Source organism: Gossypium hirsutum, chromosome A12 (genome assembly GCF_007990345.1).
Source record: "Gossypium hirsutum isolate 1008001.06 chromosome A12, Gossypium_hirsutum_v2.1, whole genome shotgun sequence".
Taxonomy (NCBI): domain Eukaryota; kingdom Viridiplantae; phylum Streptophyta; class Magnoliopsida; order Malvales; family Malvaceae; genus Gossypium; species Gossypium hirsutum.
The window spans coordinates 32,494,850-32,515,502 of NC_053435.1; the positions used below are offsets into that span (position 1 = coordinate 32,494,850).

At 33.6% G+C, this 20,653-nt stretch overlaps 1 protein-coding gene across 2 annotated transcripts; it reads right to left on the bottom strand.

Annotated features, from left to right (window-relative positions):
- Positions 1 to 987: 987 nt before the first annotated feature.
- LOC107925489 (ABC transporter D family member 1) lies at positions 988 to 18,481 on the bottom strand. 2 transcript variants are annotated; one of them, XM_041084011.1, is made up of 26 exons: positions 18,056 to 18,481; positions 15,771 to 15,892; positions 13,598 to 13,877; positions 12,726 to 12,950; positions 11,862 to 12,059; positions 11,283 to 11,737; positions 10,785 to 10,923; positions 10,624 to 10,702; positions 9,343 to 9,581; positions 8,913 to 9,217; positions 8,725 to 8,836; positions 8,482 to 8,640; positions 7,704 to 7,803; positions 7,510 to 7,618; positions 6,485 to 6,575; positions 6,233 to 6,357; positions 5,952 to 6,101; positions 5,352 to 5,424; positions 4,342 to 4,522; positions 4,106 to 4,264; positions 3,209 to 3,370; positions 2,904 to 3,137; positions 2,027 to 2,190; positions 1,876 to 1,928; positions 1,715 to 1,793; positions 988 to 1,508 (listed from the first exon to the last, which is right to left on the bottom strand). In XM_041084011.1, the coding sequence occupies exons 2-26, from the start codon at positions 15,830 to 15,832 to the stop codon at positions 1,422 to 1,424; spliced, it is 4,020 nt and encodes a 1,339-aa protein (XP_040939945.1). In that variant the 5' UTR covers positions 15,833 to 15,892; positions 18,056 to 18,481; the 3' UTR covers positions 988 to 1,421. The 2 variants fall into 2 exon arrangements, with proteins under 2 accessions (XP_040939945.1, XP_016711698.1); XM_016856209.2 differs by having other exon boundaries at positions 15,771 to 15,897.
- Between the last annotated feature and the right edge of the window lie 2,172 nt (positions 18,482 to 20,653).

Sequence of the window (20,653 nt, forward strand, 5' to 3'; positions counted from 1 at the left end):
GATTGTTCCAAATCTAAGAAATTCTGAACCATAAAAGGTGGAAATTCAAAAATTACAAATCAGTTCTAGAGGATAAAGCTGCTTTTCCCATGTAATCAGCAACTTGATTTTGTTCCCTAGGAATGTAACGCAATCACTATAATTGCCGAATTATTTGAATTATTTGAATTCGAACATTAAACTTAATTCAAACACAAAATTGAAAAAAAATTGAGTTAGCTAGAATAACTTTAACAACTCGTTTCATTTAACTTGGAATTCAATTTTTTTTTTTGAATTGAATTGAGTTCTGCTCATCTCTCTAATCTCAAGTTGTGAATAAATTAAAAAATATATTTTTAATATACTTTACTTTCAACCGCTAATATATACAAATGAAAACAATATTCTAAATCAATTTAACAAAAGATTTTAAATTTGCATGATAAAAATAGATTGATTTGAGAAATACAATTATATTAATATATTCAATAAATAAATTATTAAAATATCAATCACATAAAAAAGTAAAAAGTAACGTAAACGTATAAAATTATTTCTAGTTTACACTGATTTAGATGCTGATTAACTTCTCGACTGGGAAAAAAAAACAAATCAATCTCTCTGTTGAAAACACATAAAAACTTAATGGAAAAACTTGATTTAAAAATTGAATACAGTGAAAAAAGGAAGCTAAAATATAGACTACAAAACATAGAGAAGGAAAACAAATGCATGCATGATTACCCTACGTTGATATATCTTTTCTATTTAATTCAGATCATATTTATATAATTCAATTGTTTTTTGGAAATTTCAATTATTTGTTTCTAAATTAGTGAAATAAATTATCATTTAAATAATTAATCTTTTTCAAAACAAGATGTGACACTTTAATTGATATTTACAAAATAACAAATGAATAAATAAACACATTACGACAGCTTTTTAACTCCGTTCGCGTATCAAATAAAGATAACAGGCATACAAGGGATAAAATAATAATAATAATAATAATCTATTCCCTTGTATTTTATTCTTTAGGCAAGAATGATTAAGGCGTCAATTCTTACAACATGAATCCCATAAGAGGAAGGGTAAAAAATGGGGGAGGGAACGAAAAACCTGTACATAATCTTTCTTTATGCTCACATAGATTATAAAATTAAGATTTTACTTTGATTGTTCTCTTTTACTAATTCTTGACTAAAAATAATCTGTTCTAATTTGATTCCCCTTTCTGAATCCAGCCAATACCGCAAAGCCTGTGGTATTCCAATACCATCAAGGAAATCAGAATTATCACTACCACCTACCATTACCTTTGGCTTACCCATTGTTCGCAGCATGATAACAAATTAATCCTGCCTATAACTACATGTCAACTGATAATGTCCCCCGCACCATACGGAGCACAAACAAAGAGCTTTGTCATTGCACCATCATTGCTTGATTGAACGAAGCTCCCACTTACCCTCGCCATCAACAAGTCGTAACTCCAAAGCATGGAATGGTATTAGAGCTGGTCGCTGAGGAAACACAATAAATAACAAAAGAAATGGTTTCAATTTGAAATTAGAAAGGAACTAGTTATGTTGCTATTTGCTTCAGGAAGTGCTGCAGCAGACAATGACAAAATCAAGAAGAGCATCCCAAGTGTTCTATTATTTGTCAAATTCTGAAAATAACTGGTTGCACGCTTGTCTCTAATTCACTATCTGATCGAACTACTTGCCTGTGATGAGGTAATAACAGTAATACCCAAATCTTTTGCCAGTCTATAAAGTTGCTCCTCAACATCGACACTCGTGGCACTGCCATTGGAAGAATACCAAGGTAAATTAGACAACTAGTTACTGGTTTTTTAAAAAGAATGCATAGTGATTAGTTACATACTTTGTACACTCGTCAAGGATACCAAATTTAGGCGTGTGGAAGAACAACCTTGCCTGGTAAAACAGAAAGTTTGATATCAAAATAACAGAACTCTGTCGGGAATGAAAAGTAAAATATTTTAGTCTGAAGTGTGGAAGTTAGCTTAACTCACCATGCCTAATCTCTGCTGTTCTCCGAGCGATAAGATGTCTTCCCAATTGAGATTAGCATCCCAACCACCTTCCTCCCGTTCTAAAAGATAATTCAATCGAACATTTTCAAGAATGGTTTTCAAACGTGCATCAAGAACGCTGGCACTGTCCACTGGCTTTTTACCTGAAATTTTACATGTTCAGAATTCCCAAAATCATAGACAGTTTCAGTACATTGTTTTCCAAGAGGTCATTGAAGAAATAAACTTTACCTTTGACACCATCACACAATAAATTATTTGTCATTCTACCACGCTTTCTAAACTGTTATGGTATTCTTAATGAATAGTGAAGGCAGACCAGATAAAATCTCATGTGAACCGCCAAGATCAAAATTTGAGCATTTCAGACTTAATTATAGTCTATGTCCCTTGATAAACTCATCCCCAGAGAAAAAATGCAAATGTCAGTTGCCAAAATTCCAGATAATTTTGTTCTCTTTTATAACACGAAAACTTGATGTAGTTTTCATTATCTAATTTTTGGGGAACAGGAAGACCAAAATGTTAATTGATGAAAATTGTATATATTAAAAGGGAAAAAGAAAAAGGGCCTCAAATCTTTACTGACTGCTAAAGTTGTATATTGAGGGAAAAGGCTCAGTTTCTTCTTGTAGCAAATTGTTAATGCCACTAGACAATTTACACATCGAAGTGGTACCTCTTTCTTTACTATATAACTCAAGAGTCCAGAAAGTAGTCAAATTAACCAAGCAAGGGCATGTTTCATGGTTATACTGTTGGAACAAAATGACTATTCAATCATTAATAAATAGTAGGTATCAAATTGGAAACTCAAAAGATAAGGAAATCGTTGCATCTTATGCAAGTAGATTACCTTGTCCATACAACTTAAATTCTCTCAGCTCTGCTTCCTCACAGGAGAGAGGATATATGATTTGATCCCTCAAAGTTCCCAAGCATGTATATGGTCGCTGAGGAACATAGAAGATGCCACCAGAAGCTGTCTCTTCATCAAAATGGTGGGATGGTTTATAAAGCCTTCCACTCACGATGGGCCACAGACCTCGAAGTACTCTGAAAACAGAACTTTTTCCGCTCCCATTGGGGCCTTAAGAGATTAAAGGTACGTCAGATGCAAATATCTTATCAATGCATACAATAAAAATTTCCTATACTAACCAGTAACTAGCAGGCTTTTTCCTGGTACTACATCACATGTCAACTGTGTAGCCAACAGCTTCTGTGCTGGAGTAATTATATCTACCTCGGCAAAAGAAATAACATCTTCAGCAGAGAGAGCAGTCCTCTGAGACCGAGATAAGTTATCAGTGCTCAAATCCCCTAATTAGATGACAACCTTGTTAGATTAATGTGCAAAATTTAGGCAACCAAGTCAATCTTAAAATAAATAAATTGAACAACAAAAAAAGATGGGTAAGAAAAGAAGTTGATCCTAATCAAAAAGATAGGACTGGTAGCTGATCAGCAAGAATAGTTCTGAAGGCCAAAGCAGATGTCTAGCAAAGAAGCAAATACATCAGAAGAAAGACTTTCTCAGGTGATAAATATTATGAGCATAAGTACGCCAACTTGAAACACAATCTACATTACAAAACCTATGTTTTGGTAAGGCCCAAAAATTCAATGTATTCTGGTTTTTGTTGAAATGTCCCAAGGAACAATGTATGCAGTGTCACATTGTAAGCATCTTATATGCACATGCACCTAACAGTTATATCAACCTACTTCAGTCGAAATCACATCAATAAATTTACAATAACTTCAATGGTCCATTGGTACCTTATCAAACAAGCAAACTAACTTCTATGCAGTTATATTGGTGTAGTTTATAAATTATTCCTTGAAGATACAACAGAAAACCTTCATCTCCAAACTGTGATATTTCAATTTTGTAAAGCTTTTTCACACTCATAAGCAGTAGTTTAGAAAAGAAGACTATCAAAAGAATAATAGCAACTATGCGAATTTGACTAAAATCTTTTTATGCCATTGTTTCAACAAAAATAATGAAAATACACATAAAAAGGAAATGCAAAGTCAAGATTTTAAATATACCAGACTGAGCAGCATCAAGAAGCTCTTCAAGCTCAAAAATTCGGTTGATACTCCCAGACAGCTCCAGAAACTTTCTATGCAGTTCTAGGATGTCACCAAAGGCTAAAAAGCTTTGAGACACAACAGATGCCAGGAACCTCAGTGCATGTGCCAACTCACCTAAAAAATGGTTAAGTACTTTTAGAGGAGAGATGGGGGGACCAGAAAGTACTGTAAAATTGAGTCAGATATCTCACCTTGGGTAGAAACTAAGGCTCGATCCCCCTTGTGTTCCAAGGCATATAATAAGCTCAAACCCCAAGTAACATTATGCGGAAGCTGCTTTGTGACAAAATCATCAAGTATACCAAACAGCCATTTCTTCTTCAAAAGAAGCAAAGAGTGATCAAGAAGCTCCCTAAATCTTGAGTCAACCATCTGTTAAAAATAAGAAACATAGAATAAGAAACAGGAATGCAAGTTTGGAGACATAGGAGTCTGGTAATGCTGCATAATGCATGCTTAGAAGCAAACCATGCAAGGTGGGGGGGAGGGGGGAATCAGTACTGTGATTCGTAAACACTAAGTCATGTCATTTCACTGTAAAATATTCCTTTACATCATAAAATAACAAGAGGGAGGGCGTCAATCAACCAGTATCCGCCTTTAAAATAATAGCTAAATGCATCAATTAAACATCGAATTATAGACAAGGAATGGAAATTATAGAGAAATAGGAGTCTAGAAATGTTGCATGATGCATGCTCAGCAGCAAACCATGCAAAAGGGGAAAAAAAACAGTAGATCATGATCCACAAAATATCCCTGAAGTCATGTCATTTTACTGTAAAATATTCCTTTATATAATATAAAAACAGGAAAGGGAGGGCACCAATCAAACAATATCTGCCCTAGCAATAGTAAGCTAGAAAATATTTATACCTAGCTTACTTAAGTTACACATGGAACCTGCAACATGTGGGTATCTTTTTATCAATGGATTGACATTTTGAAAAACTCTAAAAGCAAAGTTCAAGCCTGTATCAAACCAGAAAATGCCTTAGCAATGCATGAACTTTACATGTAAACTGTAAATTATAGTTGTGCAATTCAAACGCAAGGTGCATTCAAACTTGCAGCCTATAGAGAGATTTTAAACTGCTCCTTATTTCGGCCTAATTTTCCACAACAAAATTTCCACATCAGCATCAGAAATGATGGAAACAACAGTTGCCATTCAAATTTATTGGATCCTTAAATATCTTACAGCTTTTTCTCGAGCACCGCCTCCAAAGAATGCAACAGATTCAGCATGAGTGCGCAGTCTTTCATGCATGAACCTAATTAAAATATAGTATAAGTTTTTAGAATGATATATGCAGAAACATCCTGATATCCATAAATTACACAGAAGTACCTACTTGGATACATGTATTTATATTATGTATATTCACCAATAGTTTAGGAACTTAACAGGTGAAGAACTGTAAGAGTATGAGAAGACCTAAAGTTGAAAAGTTGAACCAACGCAAAACTCATTGTTTAGAGAAATAAACCTAGAAATAATTAACAATAAAAATATATAAAAAAAAAAGAAAGAAAAGAGATAGCAACATATTAGAGACTTTTAATTGTTCTAATCAATCCACTGTATCACGTAAGTCAGCTCAAAACTACAGTTTTTAAACACACCATTCTTGCCACATATCTTCACAATCTAACTTCCTGAGCTTCTCTTTTTAAACTACCAGACTAGTCTGGAATACCAGTTTAGATTGGCACTTCAGCACATCCATGTTCATGCAAGTATCTCCATGTGTAATACATCTAGCATTCATAGTATTAGTAACATGGATTCTAGAATTACCTGAAGGTTCCCTCAAGCTGTTGTTCTCGACTTGTCAAATCACCAAAATCAGGAGTAACAGTCCTTAGAAAACCTAGACCAAGAAACATATATGCATACAAAATGGAAACACCCCTTCTCCCAGTTAAGAGCTTCATTCTCCAGGTGAACCTAAAATTTGCAGAATTGGTTAAGAATTTTTCTTAGAAAGATAAATGAGGCAGGAAAGGAACATATGCTTTCAAAGCCTAGAATCAAGATTAAACAGAAAACAAGTCCTGTGATCAAAATAATGTACTCACCACAAAATGTCAACAGATGGCTTTACCATTCCAGTAACCAGTCCTGATAAATCAGTTGTTAACTTTTCAAGATCATGAGTGATTCTTTGATCTGCATCAATATTTTTGCTTGACATGTGAAAAACCTACAATGAGATGCATGAGATGTGAATTAGTATTTCTGAATTCTCGGTAATAGTATAGACCATTATAAACATTGTGCAATGTCTGCCAGGTACACAGGCATCAGTGTATCTGAGCTGATCAAACTACCTGGTAAAATGCATTATTTCTTAAGTAGTTCTTTAGCAAATTTTGGGTCAACCTAATCCTCCACCCAAGGGCCAGCCTAGCAGTCAAGTGCCTGCAAACCAAGAAAATGGCTATTCAAAAAATTATTTTTCACTAAGAAGGCATGAAACTAGATGTGAAAAAAGCAAGGGATGAGACTAAAATTTGTGGTAAAATTCATACCACCAAAAAACAAGTATAATCAAAGTCTTTTGAGCAGTAACAACATAAAGATAATATAAAAGAAAATATTGCTGGAGATTATCCACGAAATTCTTATATGCATGACCTACATTCATTGTCTTCAAATGACCCAAAGCTCCACTCAGAAATTTACCAGCCTGGTATGAAGTAATGGAAATATAATAGGATACAAACCATGAAAAAATTTAACATGAAAGCATTTATCAGTTAAAAGTCACAAGTTACGGGCAAATACAAGCCAACAAGTTAGACAAGCAGCTCTCTGCATAGGCTACACAATCTGTACATACAGAACAAAAAACATACTGAAACACAAAATGGATAGCCTTAAAAAGCATTCTTTTTACAGTATAGGAGAAAAAGCACACTAATATGAATGACGGTGAGATCTCTCCTATTTAGGAAAATCTCAGAAGTCAGAACTTTGTAAGATATTTGGTGACAAGTTAACTGGGAAAGCACAGTATGATAGAGAAGTTCAGAAAACTGAGAAATCAATTTCAGTAACTTCAGGAGAAAACAAGAAAACTTTCTTTAGACTTCAAGAACATGTAGACACTGGAGTTAGGGCTTAACATTCATGCTAAACCAATCACAGATGCCAGTAAGATATCACTTTCTTTAGACTTCAAGAGAATATATGCATGTCTACATATCTTATGCCTAAATTGCAGATAAGTAAAATAACAGTACTATATTAGCATAGATTAAATAGATAATTATATTGATAGATCTTTTCTTTACTAGTATCTCCCTCTTTTAGTTTACATGGAGGTCAAAACCTGCTCTTTAGAAAAAAGTACCTTAAGGAAGGTGCAATGAAAGAAGATGCACCACTTTGAAGAACACTTATACCAATTAATCGGATAAAGGCTGCCTTATTCTGCTCCAAAACATGCTTCACAGTCGTTCCTGGAAGTGTATGCATTTAAATAACTATAAAATAACCTCTCAGATTTTAAAATGGATAAATAGTAAAATGATGGATTTGTAATACCATTCAATGAAGCAATCCGATCTGATATCCATGTTCTCAAGACAACAAGAAAAGCAACTGCAAGTAGTTGAGCCCCTTGTTTGTCAAATAGCGTAGGCACCTGAATCCAAGAATTTAAGATTGTAGATAAAGAATTAAAAAAACTAGTGTTAGTAAATGAACACAGCATTTTCTCATTACTTATATTAAGGACTTTGAACCAGATTTACTCAAATTCAAACTTTGAAGAAAAGTAAAATATCACAAAAAGAATGCTCCTCATGCTCAACAAAATGTTATACAACAGTGTCTAAGCAACTTGTATCAGCTATGTTACAGTTATCTAAGTATATTAGAGAAGATGTAGCAAATAAGGGTGGTTCCATCTTTGCTAATCCATAATGGTACTTTCAGGACAGATAAGGATATAATTTTAAACTGTATATAAATAAAAAAAGGATATAACTTTAAACATTTACACTCTAGGATTCAAACTCCGTGCTTAAAGCCAATTTAATAAAAAATGTTGTTTTTACCAAAAAAATTTTCCTGGATTTTAAAAGCTAATGAAAAATCACTTCAGGAATAAGCAATATCAACTACATAAATGTCCTACTCAAGGATCAAGAAAGACATAATGATCTACATTTTTGGGGAACTCATCATTCAAATTCCATTAACATTTAGAACTTTACAAAGTCAACTACTGATACCAACTTTGGGCACAATAACAGGCAAATCATCCCCTAAGTTCACAAGGCTAGTTTACGAGAATAGAGAAGGCTAGTCCAAAACATACCAATACTTTAAACATGGCAGCTACTCTCAATGGCAGTGCTCTTGGAACCTTGTGGAGTTGAGGAACAATGGGCAATTTAACACCATGATTCACAGAGGGCGATGTTGCTATAACCTCTGATACATATGATTGAGTCTTTGGACTTGAGAATGCAGAGTCCTAGAAAAGTTCACTCAACATGAGATATAACAGATACAAAAAAGAAGAAAAATTACAGGAACCAGGTTTCAGAAGTTTTAAGACCTTTTTAGCAGCAGTGAATGCCCGTTGAACTGCAATTGCATCATTTTGGCGGTCTGTCTCAGAAAGTGCGGTTAAAACAATCCCACCTTCACTTTGCACTGAAGAATCCTCCCTGTAGGTTACATAGAAATTCGAGTAATACACCATAGCTAATGGTAATGCAATACACACAACTTTATGCTTGGTACCTTTTGTAATGAACTTTCCATCCTCCTTCCCCATCCAAGGACAAAACCACATCATGGAATGCAACTAGTGCTGGACGATGTGATATGGTTATGCATGACGTACCCATTGCTCTAACCTTAGCACAAAATCGCTCCTCCATATCAGTTGTCACAGCACTAGTGCACTCATCAAGAATTGCAAATTTAGGCTTATGGTAGAAAAGTCTAGCCATCCCCAATCTCTGTTGCTCTCCAAGAGAGAGTTCATCACCCCAGTTGACCTCTTTCTCAGGAGGATAACGATCCAATAGGTAGTCAAGGTCAACCTAAAGAAACAACGAAATGAAGAAATATTTTAAAGATAGCCTATAAAACTCAAAAGAAACAAAAAGCATCAATACACAATCAAGGAAGAAATAACAAGAAAAACATTATGAGATGAAACTCATACATTTTTCAACAGGTCCACCATTCCACTATGTGTAAGAGGTTCAACCTCCTGATCTGCAGTAAGAGGGTAAATTAGCTGGTCTCGAAGGGTTCCAACAGCTGTATATGGTCTTTGTGGCACATAGAATATTTCTTTATTAAGATCAGAACCAACCCCAGGTTTCACAATATGGCCAGATACCAGTGGCCAAAGACCACCTAAAACACGAAAAAGGGAACTCTTTCCACTGCCATTTGGACCTTCAGAAAAAAATAAAAGAAGAATTATATATGCCTAAAAACCAGAACACAAATTTGAAACAAGAGTAAGCACAGGCAGATTAATTTTAAAAAAGATAAACTTAAAGGGCACTTTGTATATAAATACACACATACATAAAAAAGAACAAGGAGACTTTTCACTATTCTGTGGAAAAGCAAAGATAAAAGATATTAATGATAATCAATAGTTAAAGGCAGGTAAGGTTGCCAAAGGCCTGATGAGGATAAGGTGGAGAGAGAAGAGTATATTCTCCATCTTCAACCCATTCTTGCTCCAGGACTGAAGCATAAATCCAGGTATCTGCCTTGTCCGAAAAGAGAATGTTCACTCAAAGAGAAAAGGAACTCTGCTTCTTTTCATGTAACCAGAATTAAACATATAGTATTTTCTTGTCTTCCTCCCTCTAAACCAATCTCTGGTCCTCTTATTCAGCTTTCCTTATCTTCCAAGTAACTTACAGAGAGTTTGTCTTTGGAGACTTAGCAGAAAACAATGTAATAAAAGAAAATCATAGATGCCAGAGAAAATGTGAACCTTTTTCCTGCTTTTATTTAAAGGCTAAAGCAAAGAGATTCTAAAACAACAACAACAATAATAATAATAAAGAACTACAAATTCATGTTCTACACCAGTTAGTGATTTATATTCTACTTTAAAATTAAATATGTTCTGAAATATAAGCTACAAAGCAAGATTGTTATCAAATAGAACTGTTACCAGGTTTGATATTTAAATTATGCCACTCTTCGGTAAATATAACATACAAAGAACAAAACTCCAAGAAAAGCCCCACTGTAACCAACCAAAGCTAGAAGTGAATCATCACTTTGTAACAAAATCTACAATTTCTTTATTGTCACTCTCACTTCCAATAAAAACTTATTATGCTTCCTCGAAAATAATAGAAAAGGATGAAAAATAGCAAAAAAATAGAAGAATGTTTAAAACATAAGAAAATGGCAACATAAGACATATTAAAGGGACAAATGTAAATCAATTTTTTTTCAAGGGAAAAAGCACCTGTAATCAAAAGATTAGAGCCCGATTCAACCCTTAGAGAGAGATCCTTCACCAAAACATTTCCGGTTGGAGTGACAACCTGGAAGGCATTATAACTATTACAACAAAATATATGGCCAAGGCATATTAAGAATCATAAAGGATTCAATGTTCTCAAATACCTTGACACCAGAAAACTTAACATAGTTAGCTTCAGTTAAGTAATTCCTACTTCCAGGTCTTTGCAGGGATGACTTTTTATCATCAGCACTTAACTCTCTTGATATGAGCATCAACTCATGAATACGGTCAGCATAACCACTGGAAGATATTAAGAGAAATGATAAAAAGAATAAACCATAAGGTAATAGATGAAACAGAAATAAGTCTCACTCACGTTTTACTTGTAATAATCAACAATTATTATTGAAGATGCAATGAATTTTAAGGATGCTTAAGGGGTAAGATTTCAGAGGTTTCTAGAAAATTCTTGATGTTCCTCCCGCTGAAGTTCAATTTTGTAATAATCAACAACTCTTATTGACTAATCAACATATTGATTATGAATTTTAGGGATGTGCCTGGTAAGATTTAAGAGGTTGCTTAGAAAGTGTTTAATGTTCCTCCTAGTGGTATTATCACTAACACTTCTAAAAGGCCAGAAATGAACAAAGAAATACCTGAGACGATTCAGCCGTCTTGAACTTATAGAAAGGGTTCCCAAGGCCTGAAAGAGTGAAATTACAACACTCGTGTGATATCTTAAATTGCTCAACATCTCTGCACGTCCCAATGTTGAAGCATCTGGCCTAAGATGGCCAGCAAAGAAAGGCTCAATAATCAAAACAACAGCCACAGTAGCACCAAGGTACTTCAATAAGAAGTCCTGAATCATGCCAAACCACCAATGGTCATGAAGTACAACCCTCATGTGCTTAACAAGAGTCTTAAACTTCTGTTGAATATGAGATTCTTCTCTACTTTCTCCACCATAAAATGCTATACTCTCTGCATGGGTCCTTAGCCTTGAATGAAGTTGTCTGTATTCTCCTTCCAACTGCTGTTCTTTTGACATTAGCTTCCCAAAAGCAGGAGAGAAGTTTCTTATTGCAGCTCCGGCTCCCAAAACATAGGCCTGCAAAGAAAACCTCCTGTGTTAATTTGACAACAAGACAATATGGTAATTACTATATTCGCAGAGCAGTGCCAGAAAAATATGTAAGCCAGTAACAATACGAATGAATAGAGCAAAAAATTACCAAAATCCAGAGTATGTATTTTGGGCTAGCATAAGAACAAAGACGCCAAGTATAAAGCAGACCATCAGTAACTGCTGTCAAATCATCCTGTACAAGTTCACTCAATTCTGAACAGAATCTTGGTAAATCACTTGCGATTCGTTGTTCAGGATTCCTAATCCGTCCATCAACATGCGATATTTTGTAATATGCCATGTTCTGTAATTAAATATTTTGTCAGGAAACAATAACTAGAATATACTAAAAATAGTAACGTATAGGGCATGTAAACCTATTAGGTACTTCTTACTTCATGAGAGAACAAACAAACTAAAGCAGCATCATTAGAGATGGAGATTGTATTTGCAATTTATATATCAGATAGACATTCTCATTGCAGTTTGAAGCAAAAAAGGAATTGGTAAACACATTTCAAGGAAGGTGTAAGTGACTAGACATCAGGATTAGAACAGAATACTCAAAAGTCTCAGCATTCATAAGAAAATATACTCAGTTCCAGGAAGGAAAATTTTATAAGATTCCGAATTTTTCATATGTTTAAGTCTAAGACAATTTAGACTTTAGTTCCACAATGCTTTGTTTAAACTGATTATGCACATTTTAAAAGAGATGATGAAAAATACCAGAAAAAATGAATGTTAGAAAATTAAACATTAAACAACAAAGGTGTATTCCACCCACAGTGGTTGATATGAGCAAACAAGATAGGTCACTTATGCAAGCACAGATGAACAGTGAAGCACGATTAAGATTTCTGATTGGAAATATACCTGATCCAACAAGAGTAAAAAATGAATAGCATAGGATAGAAACTTTAAAATAAAATAATAATAAATTATGCCAGTAGCAAATGAAGAAAACTACCTCAAAGTAATGTGCATGGATGAGTTTCGTCAGTATTTTTCTGAACCTCAGACTTAGGGTACCCGTTATGTATTTTGAAGTAGAATGAATAGTTGACAGGAGAAAGCACAATAAAATATTTTCGGATATTAGCCAGAAAAATGATGGTACACGCCGAAGAAAAGCAGCACGGAATAGAAATCCCTGAACTTTTGCTAATCTATTGCTCAAAGCAGCTCTCAGCACCTGCAAAAATTCATAAAATAGATGTTACTTAAAAAGAAAACAAAACTTCTTGTCTAAAGTTCAAGCTACAAAGGTCTCCTATGTCACATTCAATATAAGGAGATTTTTAAATATTTTCTGTCCCAATTGCTGTATCTGATGCATGTCAAATGAGAACTGCAAACTAAAATTGTAGCCATGTAAGGATCTGTCTGCACAAATACTTGCATAATGAGGGCGGATGGATAAAGTTCTTTGCCTTAACCAATTTCCTTCTTGAGTTCCTTAACCTTGTTTCTATTTGAATAGTAAATATAGAAAGTAAATATAAAATTAATCATAAAATGATTTGATTCTCCCGATTTATTTAATTCTCTAGTTTGTGTACTACCTAAGATATTCAATAGATGGAATCCTTTCTTAAATATAGGAGACCCTACCAAGTTTCTTTCTTTCTAACCTGTGATGTTTCTGCTATGACCCTATTGAGCCTCTTTATTTTTGAAAAGGTCAATTCTTATTTACCACAACAAAATCCGGACACTTGCATGGTAATTTCTGATGTTATTCCCACAACATCAAAAAACACTGACCATAAACTTAGTGGCAAAAACTATTTGGATTAGAGCAAATTGTGTTGGACATTGGACACAAATAAGATGGCTTACCACAATGCCCACCAACGCCAAGAGATCTCTTGTACCTATTTTGCCCATCTCAGATAGAAGAATTGCTGCTAAAACCTGAAGGGACTTCAATCCACCTTTCTTTTGTTTGATTCTCTTTACATTATTATTGTTTTTGAGAACCTCATCAGGATTTTCTTTGTTTTCTCGGATCCCATTGTAATGACTATATGAATCAGCCTTTTTATTGCTAAACCTTGAATGTACATAAGCAGCAGTTCCACCAGCAACCACAATACCAGAAGCAAGCAGTAGTGCTTTCCTGTGAAATTATGAAAATAGAAAAATAGTAACATACTGGACAGTCACAAGGAGAGGAGAGAAGACAAAGATTCTGTGGCTAGAGCACTGCAACATGAGTATCAAAGCATGAACATCCAACAAAGCACCACCAGGCAAGTAGGTAGAGGAATAATATCATGCCACATAACATATCAAGTAGTATAACTACAGTAAGACACAATAGGAGCTCGCTTAGGTTACAAGTCCTTATCATAAGACAGCATGTTCTCCAACATCATTTTTTACAATAGAATACCACCAGCCAATAGGGGTTTCCTAAACTAAGCATTTTCCAGAGTCTTTTTGTGTTTTCTAACTCTTAAAAATATGCTCATTCCAAATAGTTGATTTAAAAATTTTCCAAGATAATTATCATTAACATTTCTTCTTTTGGGCTAAGGTAATTGGGGCATAGACCTAAAAGATAAAGGGAATGTGGGATTGCACCCCAGGCCCATATAAAATCACTTACCCTTTGGAGAAAAAGGTAACCACGTATGGGGAAAGCCCCAAGGTTATTTATGATTAAACTGATCAGAAAGGCATTTACTCAAGAACAGTTGCTATATGGATAAATTACCCCATACAACAGTAAGTGTTTCAACCTCCTCTGTTGCTTGCTTGAAATAAAATAAAAAACACTATGATTTCCCTTCTCTACATTATTATCTCTCTAAATGCTGAAATTTTTTATAATAATTAAAGAAACAACTTTCAAGGTTTCCTAATTGATAGAAATTATTGTCTTGATACAATGATTGTTTCCAAGATGAAGAGAGAGAGTCAAAAACATGCCAGGGTAAAATAAAAAGGTAACCACGCATGGGGCAAGCCCCAAGGTTATTTAAGATTCAACTGATCATAAAGGCATTTACTAGACCAGTTCCCATATGGATAAATTACCCCATAAAACAATAAGTGTCTCAACCTCCTCTGTTGCTTGCTTGAAATAAAATAAAAAAACACTATGATTTCCCTTCTCTACGTTATTATCCCTCTAAAATGTTGAAATTTTTTATAATAATTAAAGAAACAACTTTCAAGGTTTCCTAATTGACAGAAATTATTGTCTTGATACAATGATTGTTTCCAAGATGAAGAGAGAGAGGCAAAAACATGCCAGGGTAAAATAAAAAGGTAACCACGTATGGGGAAAGCCCCAAGGTTATTTATGATTAAACTGATCATAACGGCATTTACTCGACCAGTTCCTATATTTATAAATTACCCCATACAATAATAAGTGTCTCAACCTCCTCTGTTGCTTGCTTGAAATAAAATAAAAAAACACTATGATTTCCCTTCTCTTCATTATTATCCCTCTAAAATATTGAAATTTTTTATAATAATTAAAGAAACAACTTTCAAGGTTTCCTAATTGATAGAAATTATTGTCTTGATACAATGATTGTTTCCAAGAAGAGAGAGAGTCAAAAACATGCCAGGGTCTTCATCAACTAAACCTACAATGCTACAAAACCCCTAAAAAATGACAATGTGTCGCATTATTCTTCCAGCATCTTCAAAGCTTATAAGATGTGTATAGCGTAGGTTTTTCTACCCATAAGGTAATTCACTTTCAGTATATACTACTCAGCAAACCCCAAACAAACAGAAAATCTGAAGACATTTTTCTCTATGTTATTCACACTCATCAAGAAGTAGATATGCCGAAAAGTACAGAGAAAAAAGTGAAATACAAGGTAATAATTGCCCTAGAAGAAACATTAAATATTAGCATCATCAGTAACAAATCGGTTTGAGAAAAGCACCAACCCTTGTCATTTGTACGAAAAATAAATTCATTCAATTAAGATACAGAAGTGTCAATATAATTATTTAAATTGAAAATCACCATAAAATACATCAATACCTCTTAGAAGACAGAAGATTTTTGCCATGCTCAGTTAGCTGCAGCAATAGAAGAGAAGGCATTGTTGAAGGTGGAACTCTGCACGGTAGCAAAGATTAGCCACCAAGCAAGGATTGGAGAATCTGGGCTGCATTAACAACAATTGTTAAATGATAATGTTTAACTTCGGGTTTTCCCACAATCAATATTGGAAATCAATATATAGAAAGAGGGACAACTAGTACTCATTACTTCTTACGAAAAAGTGAAGAATCTTCACTAGAAATGTAAATATCGGTTGTTATATAAGATGATATTTATACCCCTATAGCGTGATTTGTTGTAAATGACAAACAATAGGATACACGATTATATGTGAAAATAAAGTCTAGGAAGCTTCAAATTAGAGAAACTCTATGAGTGGTTTTTTTGTTATTGACCAAAACATCCCAAATCTTCCCCAACCTTCCCCCAAATGGAAAATCTCCAAATTTTATGGCCAATGCCCAACCAGTTAGAATTAAATAAGCAGGGTAGTTGCAATACCATCTAATGCAATGAGTAGTATAGCAAAAGATAATGCTCTGCAGAAGGAAAGACAATTATAAAAATTTCAAATTACAAAACATAAGATGATTCTCCAAAGTCACATCCTGTTGTTTAACAGAATAAAGCAAATATTTATCTAGAAAAAAGGACAAAAAATACATTCTAACTATTGTGTTGTTTTTAGCTCTCACAATTTTAATTCAAAGGCCAATAGTGTTAACCAAGCTCCAACAAAAGTAGATGCTGGCAAGTGGTAATACTTCATTTTTTTCTTAATATGAAAACTTCTAAGCAGTGAATACGCCTTGTAATATTGCTTCTTATCAAATAATTTTCAACAAATTATCAGGCATAACACATATGTGAGACAAATTATTTAAGCATAACAAAATTTACTAGAAAAGGAAAGCAGCAGCGACAAACAGATAAAAAATCATAATCCAAGAGAACTGTTAAAGTTCAGAAAAATGTTCTTTGGAGAGACAAGAAAACACTGAAGAGCATATCTTAAAGTATAAACTGGTGGTGGTTTCAGGACGTAGTTTTATTCAATCTAGATCTACCATTAGTGGTGAGAAGAAATAGAAAAAATAGAAGGTTGAAAAAAGCCATGCACTTGCTTTTTGGAAAGCATATTCCATTCACAATAAATCATTGCAATAACCAGCCCAATTAAAGAATCCAAACAACTTGAGTCCTTGAGCACGATAGAGAAATGGAATTGCATAGATCAAAACTATTGCATACTCCCTACTTCAGAAGAAGAGGAATTAGTCAACAAAATCAACATGAAAAAAGGGGAAAAAAATACATTTTTCAAAAGCTGTGCAAAATGATAAAGTAAAGATGTGCAAGTGAAGTGTCTTGCATGGGTATTAAAGATGTGCAATTGAAGTGTCTTGCATGGGTAAAATACTTATACAAGTTGACATACCTGGACAGATGAAGACTAAAAAAGACACACATAGTCAAATCGAGTGTTACTGGCTTAGTTCGAACCCTTTTTAATCTGCTGCAAACTCCCTTGCTTGAATATTTATAAAAAAAGACAAAGATGAACATTCTTCATTTGATGTAAATGAATCTGAGCAACCCCACCTCCTTTTCGTTAAACAATTGTTAAATTAATTTTGTGCCCACGTCCAACATGCAACAAACCTGAATTTCTAACGCTTAATTACCAGACTAGAACTTAGGGGCATTGAACCCTTTGTCACAAACCAGACAAGCTTGTCTCAAACACGAATACCACATAAAATTCACCATTACTAACCACATGATTTGCCAAAGCAGATACCACAATTGCTGAGAACTTAATGCGAATCAAGGTTGTGCAATTTAACCTTAATAGTAACCATAACACTTCCGACGTAATAAATACACAGCTACAATTCATTACTTCCTTTCCTCTTTGACATTCTCGGCTCAAACTTTCGAAAAACAACCTAGAAGAGCTAAAGTCTCATTGTAGCATTAAATTTTACAACTTCAACAACGCAGACCTAAACTTTTAGAGCTCCAATTCAGTTAAGCTTTCTCTAATTTGATCAAATACCTTACCATAATAAACATATTTTTTTTTAAAAGAAGTACGCAGACTTTTTTTTCTTCTGATTTTTATAAAATTATTTCCTAAAATATTATAATCATAAAATTGTCACCTAAACTAATCGAAACTGCTGATTCGACAAGGAAAAAAACGAAAATTCAACTACAAGCGAAAATAAATCTAACTTGTTAGTAGCTTTAAAAAATACCTGAGCAACTGCAGCAGCCGAAAGTTCTCAAAATCGCATCAAAACAATGGAAACCACATTAATCTTTGCAATTCCCGTCTCTCTCTCTCCCCCTCTCTCAATTGTTGTAACTGAAATTTCCAACGCTTTTTTATTTTTTCTTTAAATATTAGTAATAAAATCGCCAAGCGCTACAATCATTGAACCCAAAATTCAAACCTAGGATGATTAGGGAAAAGAATGAGAGGTGGCTCGATAAACAAATTTCCAAACGAAAGACGAGGGAGAACGAAGAAGATTATTTTTCCCTTAGAACTAAGAGAGAAAGAAAGCCCCTGGCAGATGATATATAGATGATGATGATGAGCCTTTTACGGCGCCTTATTTACATGATTTTTTAATATGTAATTCCAACTTTTGATCTAAAGTACCGAAATTGTTTTTTTTCTTTTTTCTGCAAATAGAAGTTTCTTTTGTTTTCCTTTATCTTATTTTTACTTTAATCCAATCAAGCTTACGACCAAGCTGCTGAGTCAGAGGCTCCACACTTTTAGATCCGATATTTAATTTTTAAAAATTGGTAATGAAATTATATACATCATTCTAAAATATTTTACTTTTAACATATTTTTCATAAATTTCCCAAAGAAATGACTAAAGAAATGACAACATAAAAGTCGTGTTTTATTTTTTTATATGAATTTAATGTTATCTTAAGTTAATAAATATATTTATAAAAAATTAATTTTTTTTGCTAAAATAAACGGTAAAGATTGAAAACTATGATATTTTAAGTTGAAATTTTTATAAATTGTATTTTTCTAAACTTTACCTAAATATAAAATCATAAAATTATCTTTGTAATAATGTTTATTATTTTATGAAAGAAATGAGTTTTTAATAATTTTCTAATTGAATTGAGACTCAATTGAGGGTGACATCAATCCATTTAGCTCTTTAAATAATAGTAAGTACAAAGTTAGGTTTTGCTAATGTTTTCTTCTTTTAGTAATAGTTAAGGGTTGCAACAATTTGGAACTTGTGATGTTTTCGATTTTTAAAATTTTCTTTAAAATTTTAAAGCAAGCAATAAGCTTGTTACCTATATTATACTTGTGTTTTCAGATTAGGTGGACTAAGTTATTCCCGACTCTCAACCATTCAATCTTCTCTTCTATTATCGATCTTAGTTTGCTAGAGTGTAGGCTCTATTCGCAAATCAAAAACTTTTAGTGAAACTTTTAGGCTTGAAACCAAAGATGAATTCTTTCAAAAAAAATAGAATTTATTCTCAAAATAACTTAGTTATATTTTGATAGAATGTTGACATGAAGAAGTGTATATGTGTGTGTGTGTTAACTAGAGTCTTAGTACAATAAGAAATAGCCTAATAATATTTTAATAGGAAAACACGACTCCTTCTTGGAGTGTGTTACGAAGGTTGACGGTAAACCTATATTGACCTTGCTTCCAACAGTGTCGAGAAATACAATTTTAAAATCTCATTTTTGTACTCGTTTCTATAATTAAGTCCCAATGACTAAATTGTAAAAATTTAATAGCTATAGAGTCTTAATTAGAAAAAGCTTAGGGACTTAAATAGAAATTATCCAAAGGACTAATGATACATGCACAGATGAGGTGAAATTTATTAAATTACATTCACCAAAGCTGCCAATTTTCAAGTTCGAGAAATCAGCTGACTTCCGAAAACTTTTTGGATAGGAACTAGGCATTTCTAGGTTGAGATGTCTTCAGGGAATTCAAATATCTATCTCTTAGCTTCGAAATACACTTTGAATGACTCAATTTTGAGTTTGGAATCTCAAGTTATGACCATTTTAGTGAAGACTACACGAGCAAAATTTCTGGACTGGACTATTATGGAAATTATGAATTTGGGGCTTTTAATTCGAGTTTAAATCATATTGGGTTCGATTTTTAGGCTTAATTTTTATTATATATGAGCTCAATATTGTATTTATTAGTTTTTATTATTTTATTATTTAGTCATTCCAAATGTTGGATATTATTTAAGTATTTTAAGTTATTTAGGAGTTTTATGTTTCTTAGTCAAATAAGAAATTTTAGTTTAAAACCTATTTGTTTAGATTGTGTAACCCTGCAGAATGGCTTGGAAGTTTTGGATCATGTTAAGAGAAAGTTCACCAGTGTTTTGATGAGCCGAGAGTTAGCCAAGAGTCAGGCAAGCTATAGGTTTGCTAAGAGCTGTGCGAGCAGAGTGTTCACTAGAAGAGTATCAGCAAGGGTGTTCACATCTAACAGTGCACCAAAGGTAATGGTAAGAGGGTTTGCCAGTTTCTATGCAAGGTAGGTTTGCTAGTCTATGTTGCGAATTGGTGTTCGCCAGTTAATGTTGCGAACTGGAAGCTAAGTTGCAAACTTGTTATCGACGGTCAAAGATACAGTCAAACTCAAATTAGGAAAAACGAATTTAGTTATCTAGGAATACTTTACGTACAAGTAACAACTTTTCTAAGTCAATTAGGGTATCCTAATATTTTCAAGACTCCTAAGTATATAAATAAGACCCTTAAATTCTGTGAATTCTTCACTGAATACTTTATCGTCAAAGTCTATGTTCTTAGTTCGAAACAC

Coding starts and splice junctions, on each gene's coding strand:
- LOC107925489 (XM_041084011.1), bottom strand. CDS start 15,832: ATGCCTTCTCTTCTATTGCTGCAGCTAACTGAGCATGGCAAAAATCTT. Junction 12,951..13,597: donor TGGCGTTGGTGGGCATTGTG/GTAAGCCATCTT, acceptor GAATTTTTGCAG/GTGCTGAGAGCTGCTTTGAG. Junction 4,265..4,341: donor AGCCTTAGTTTCTACCCAAG/GTGAGATATCTG, acceptor ACCATTTTTTAG/GTGAGTTGGCACATGCACTG.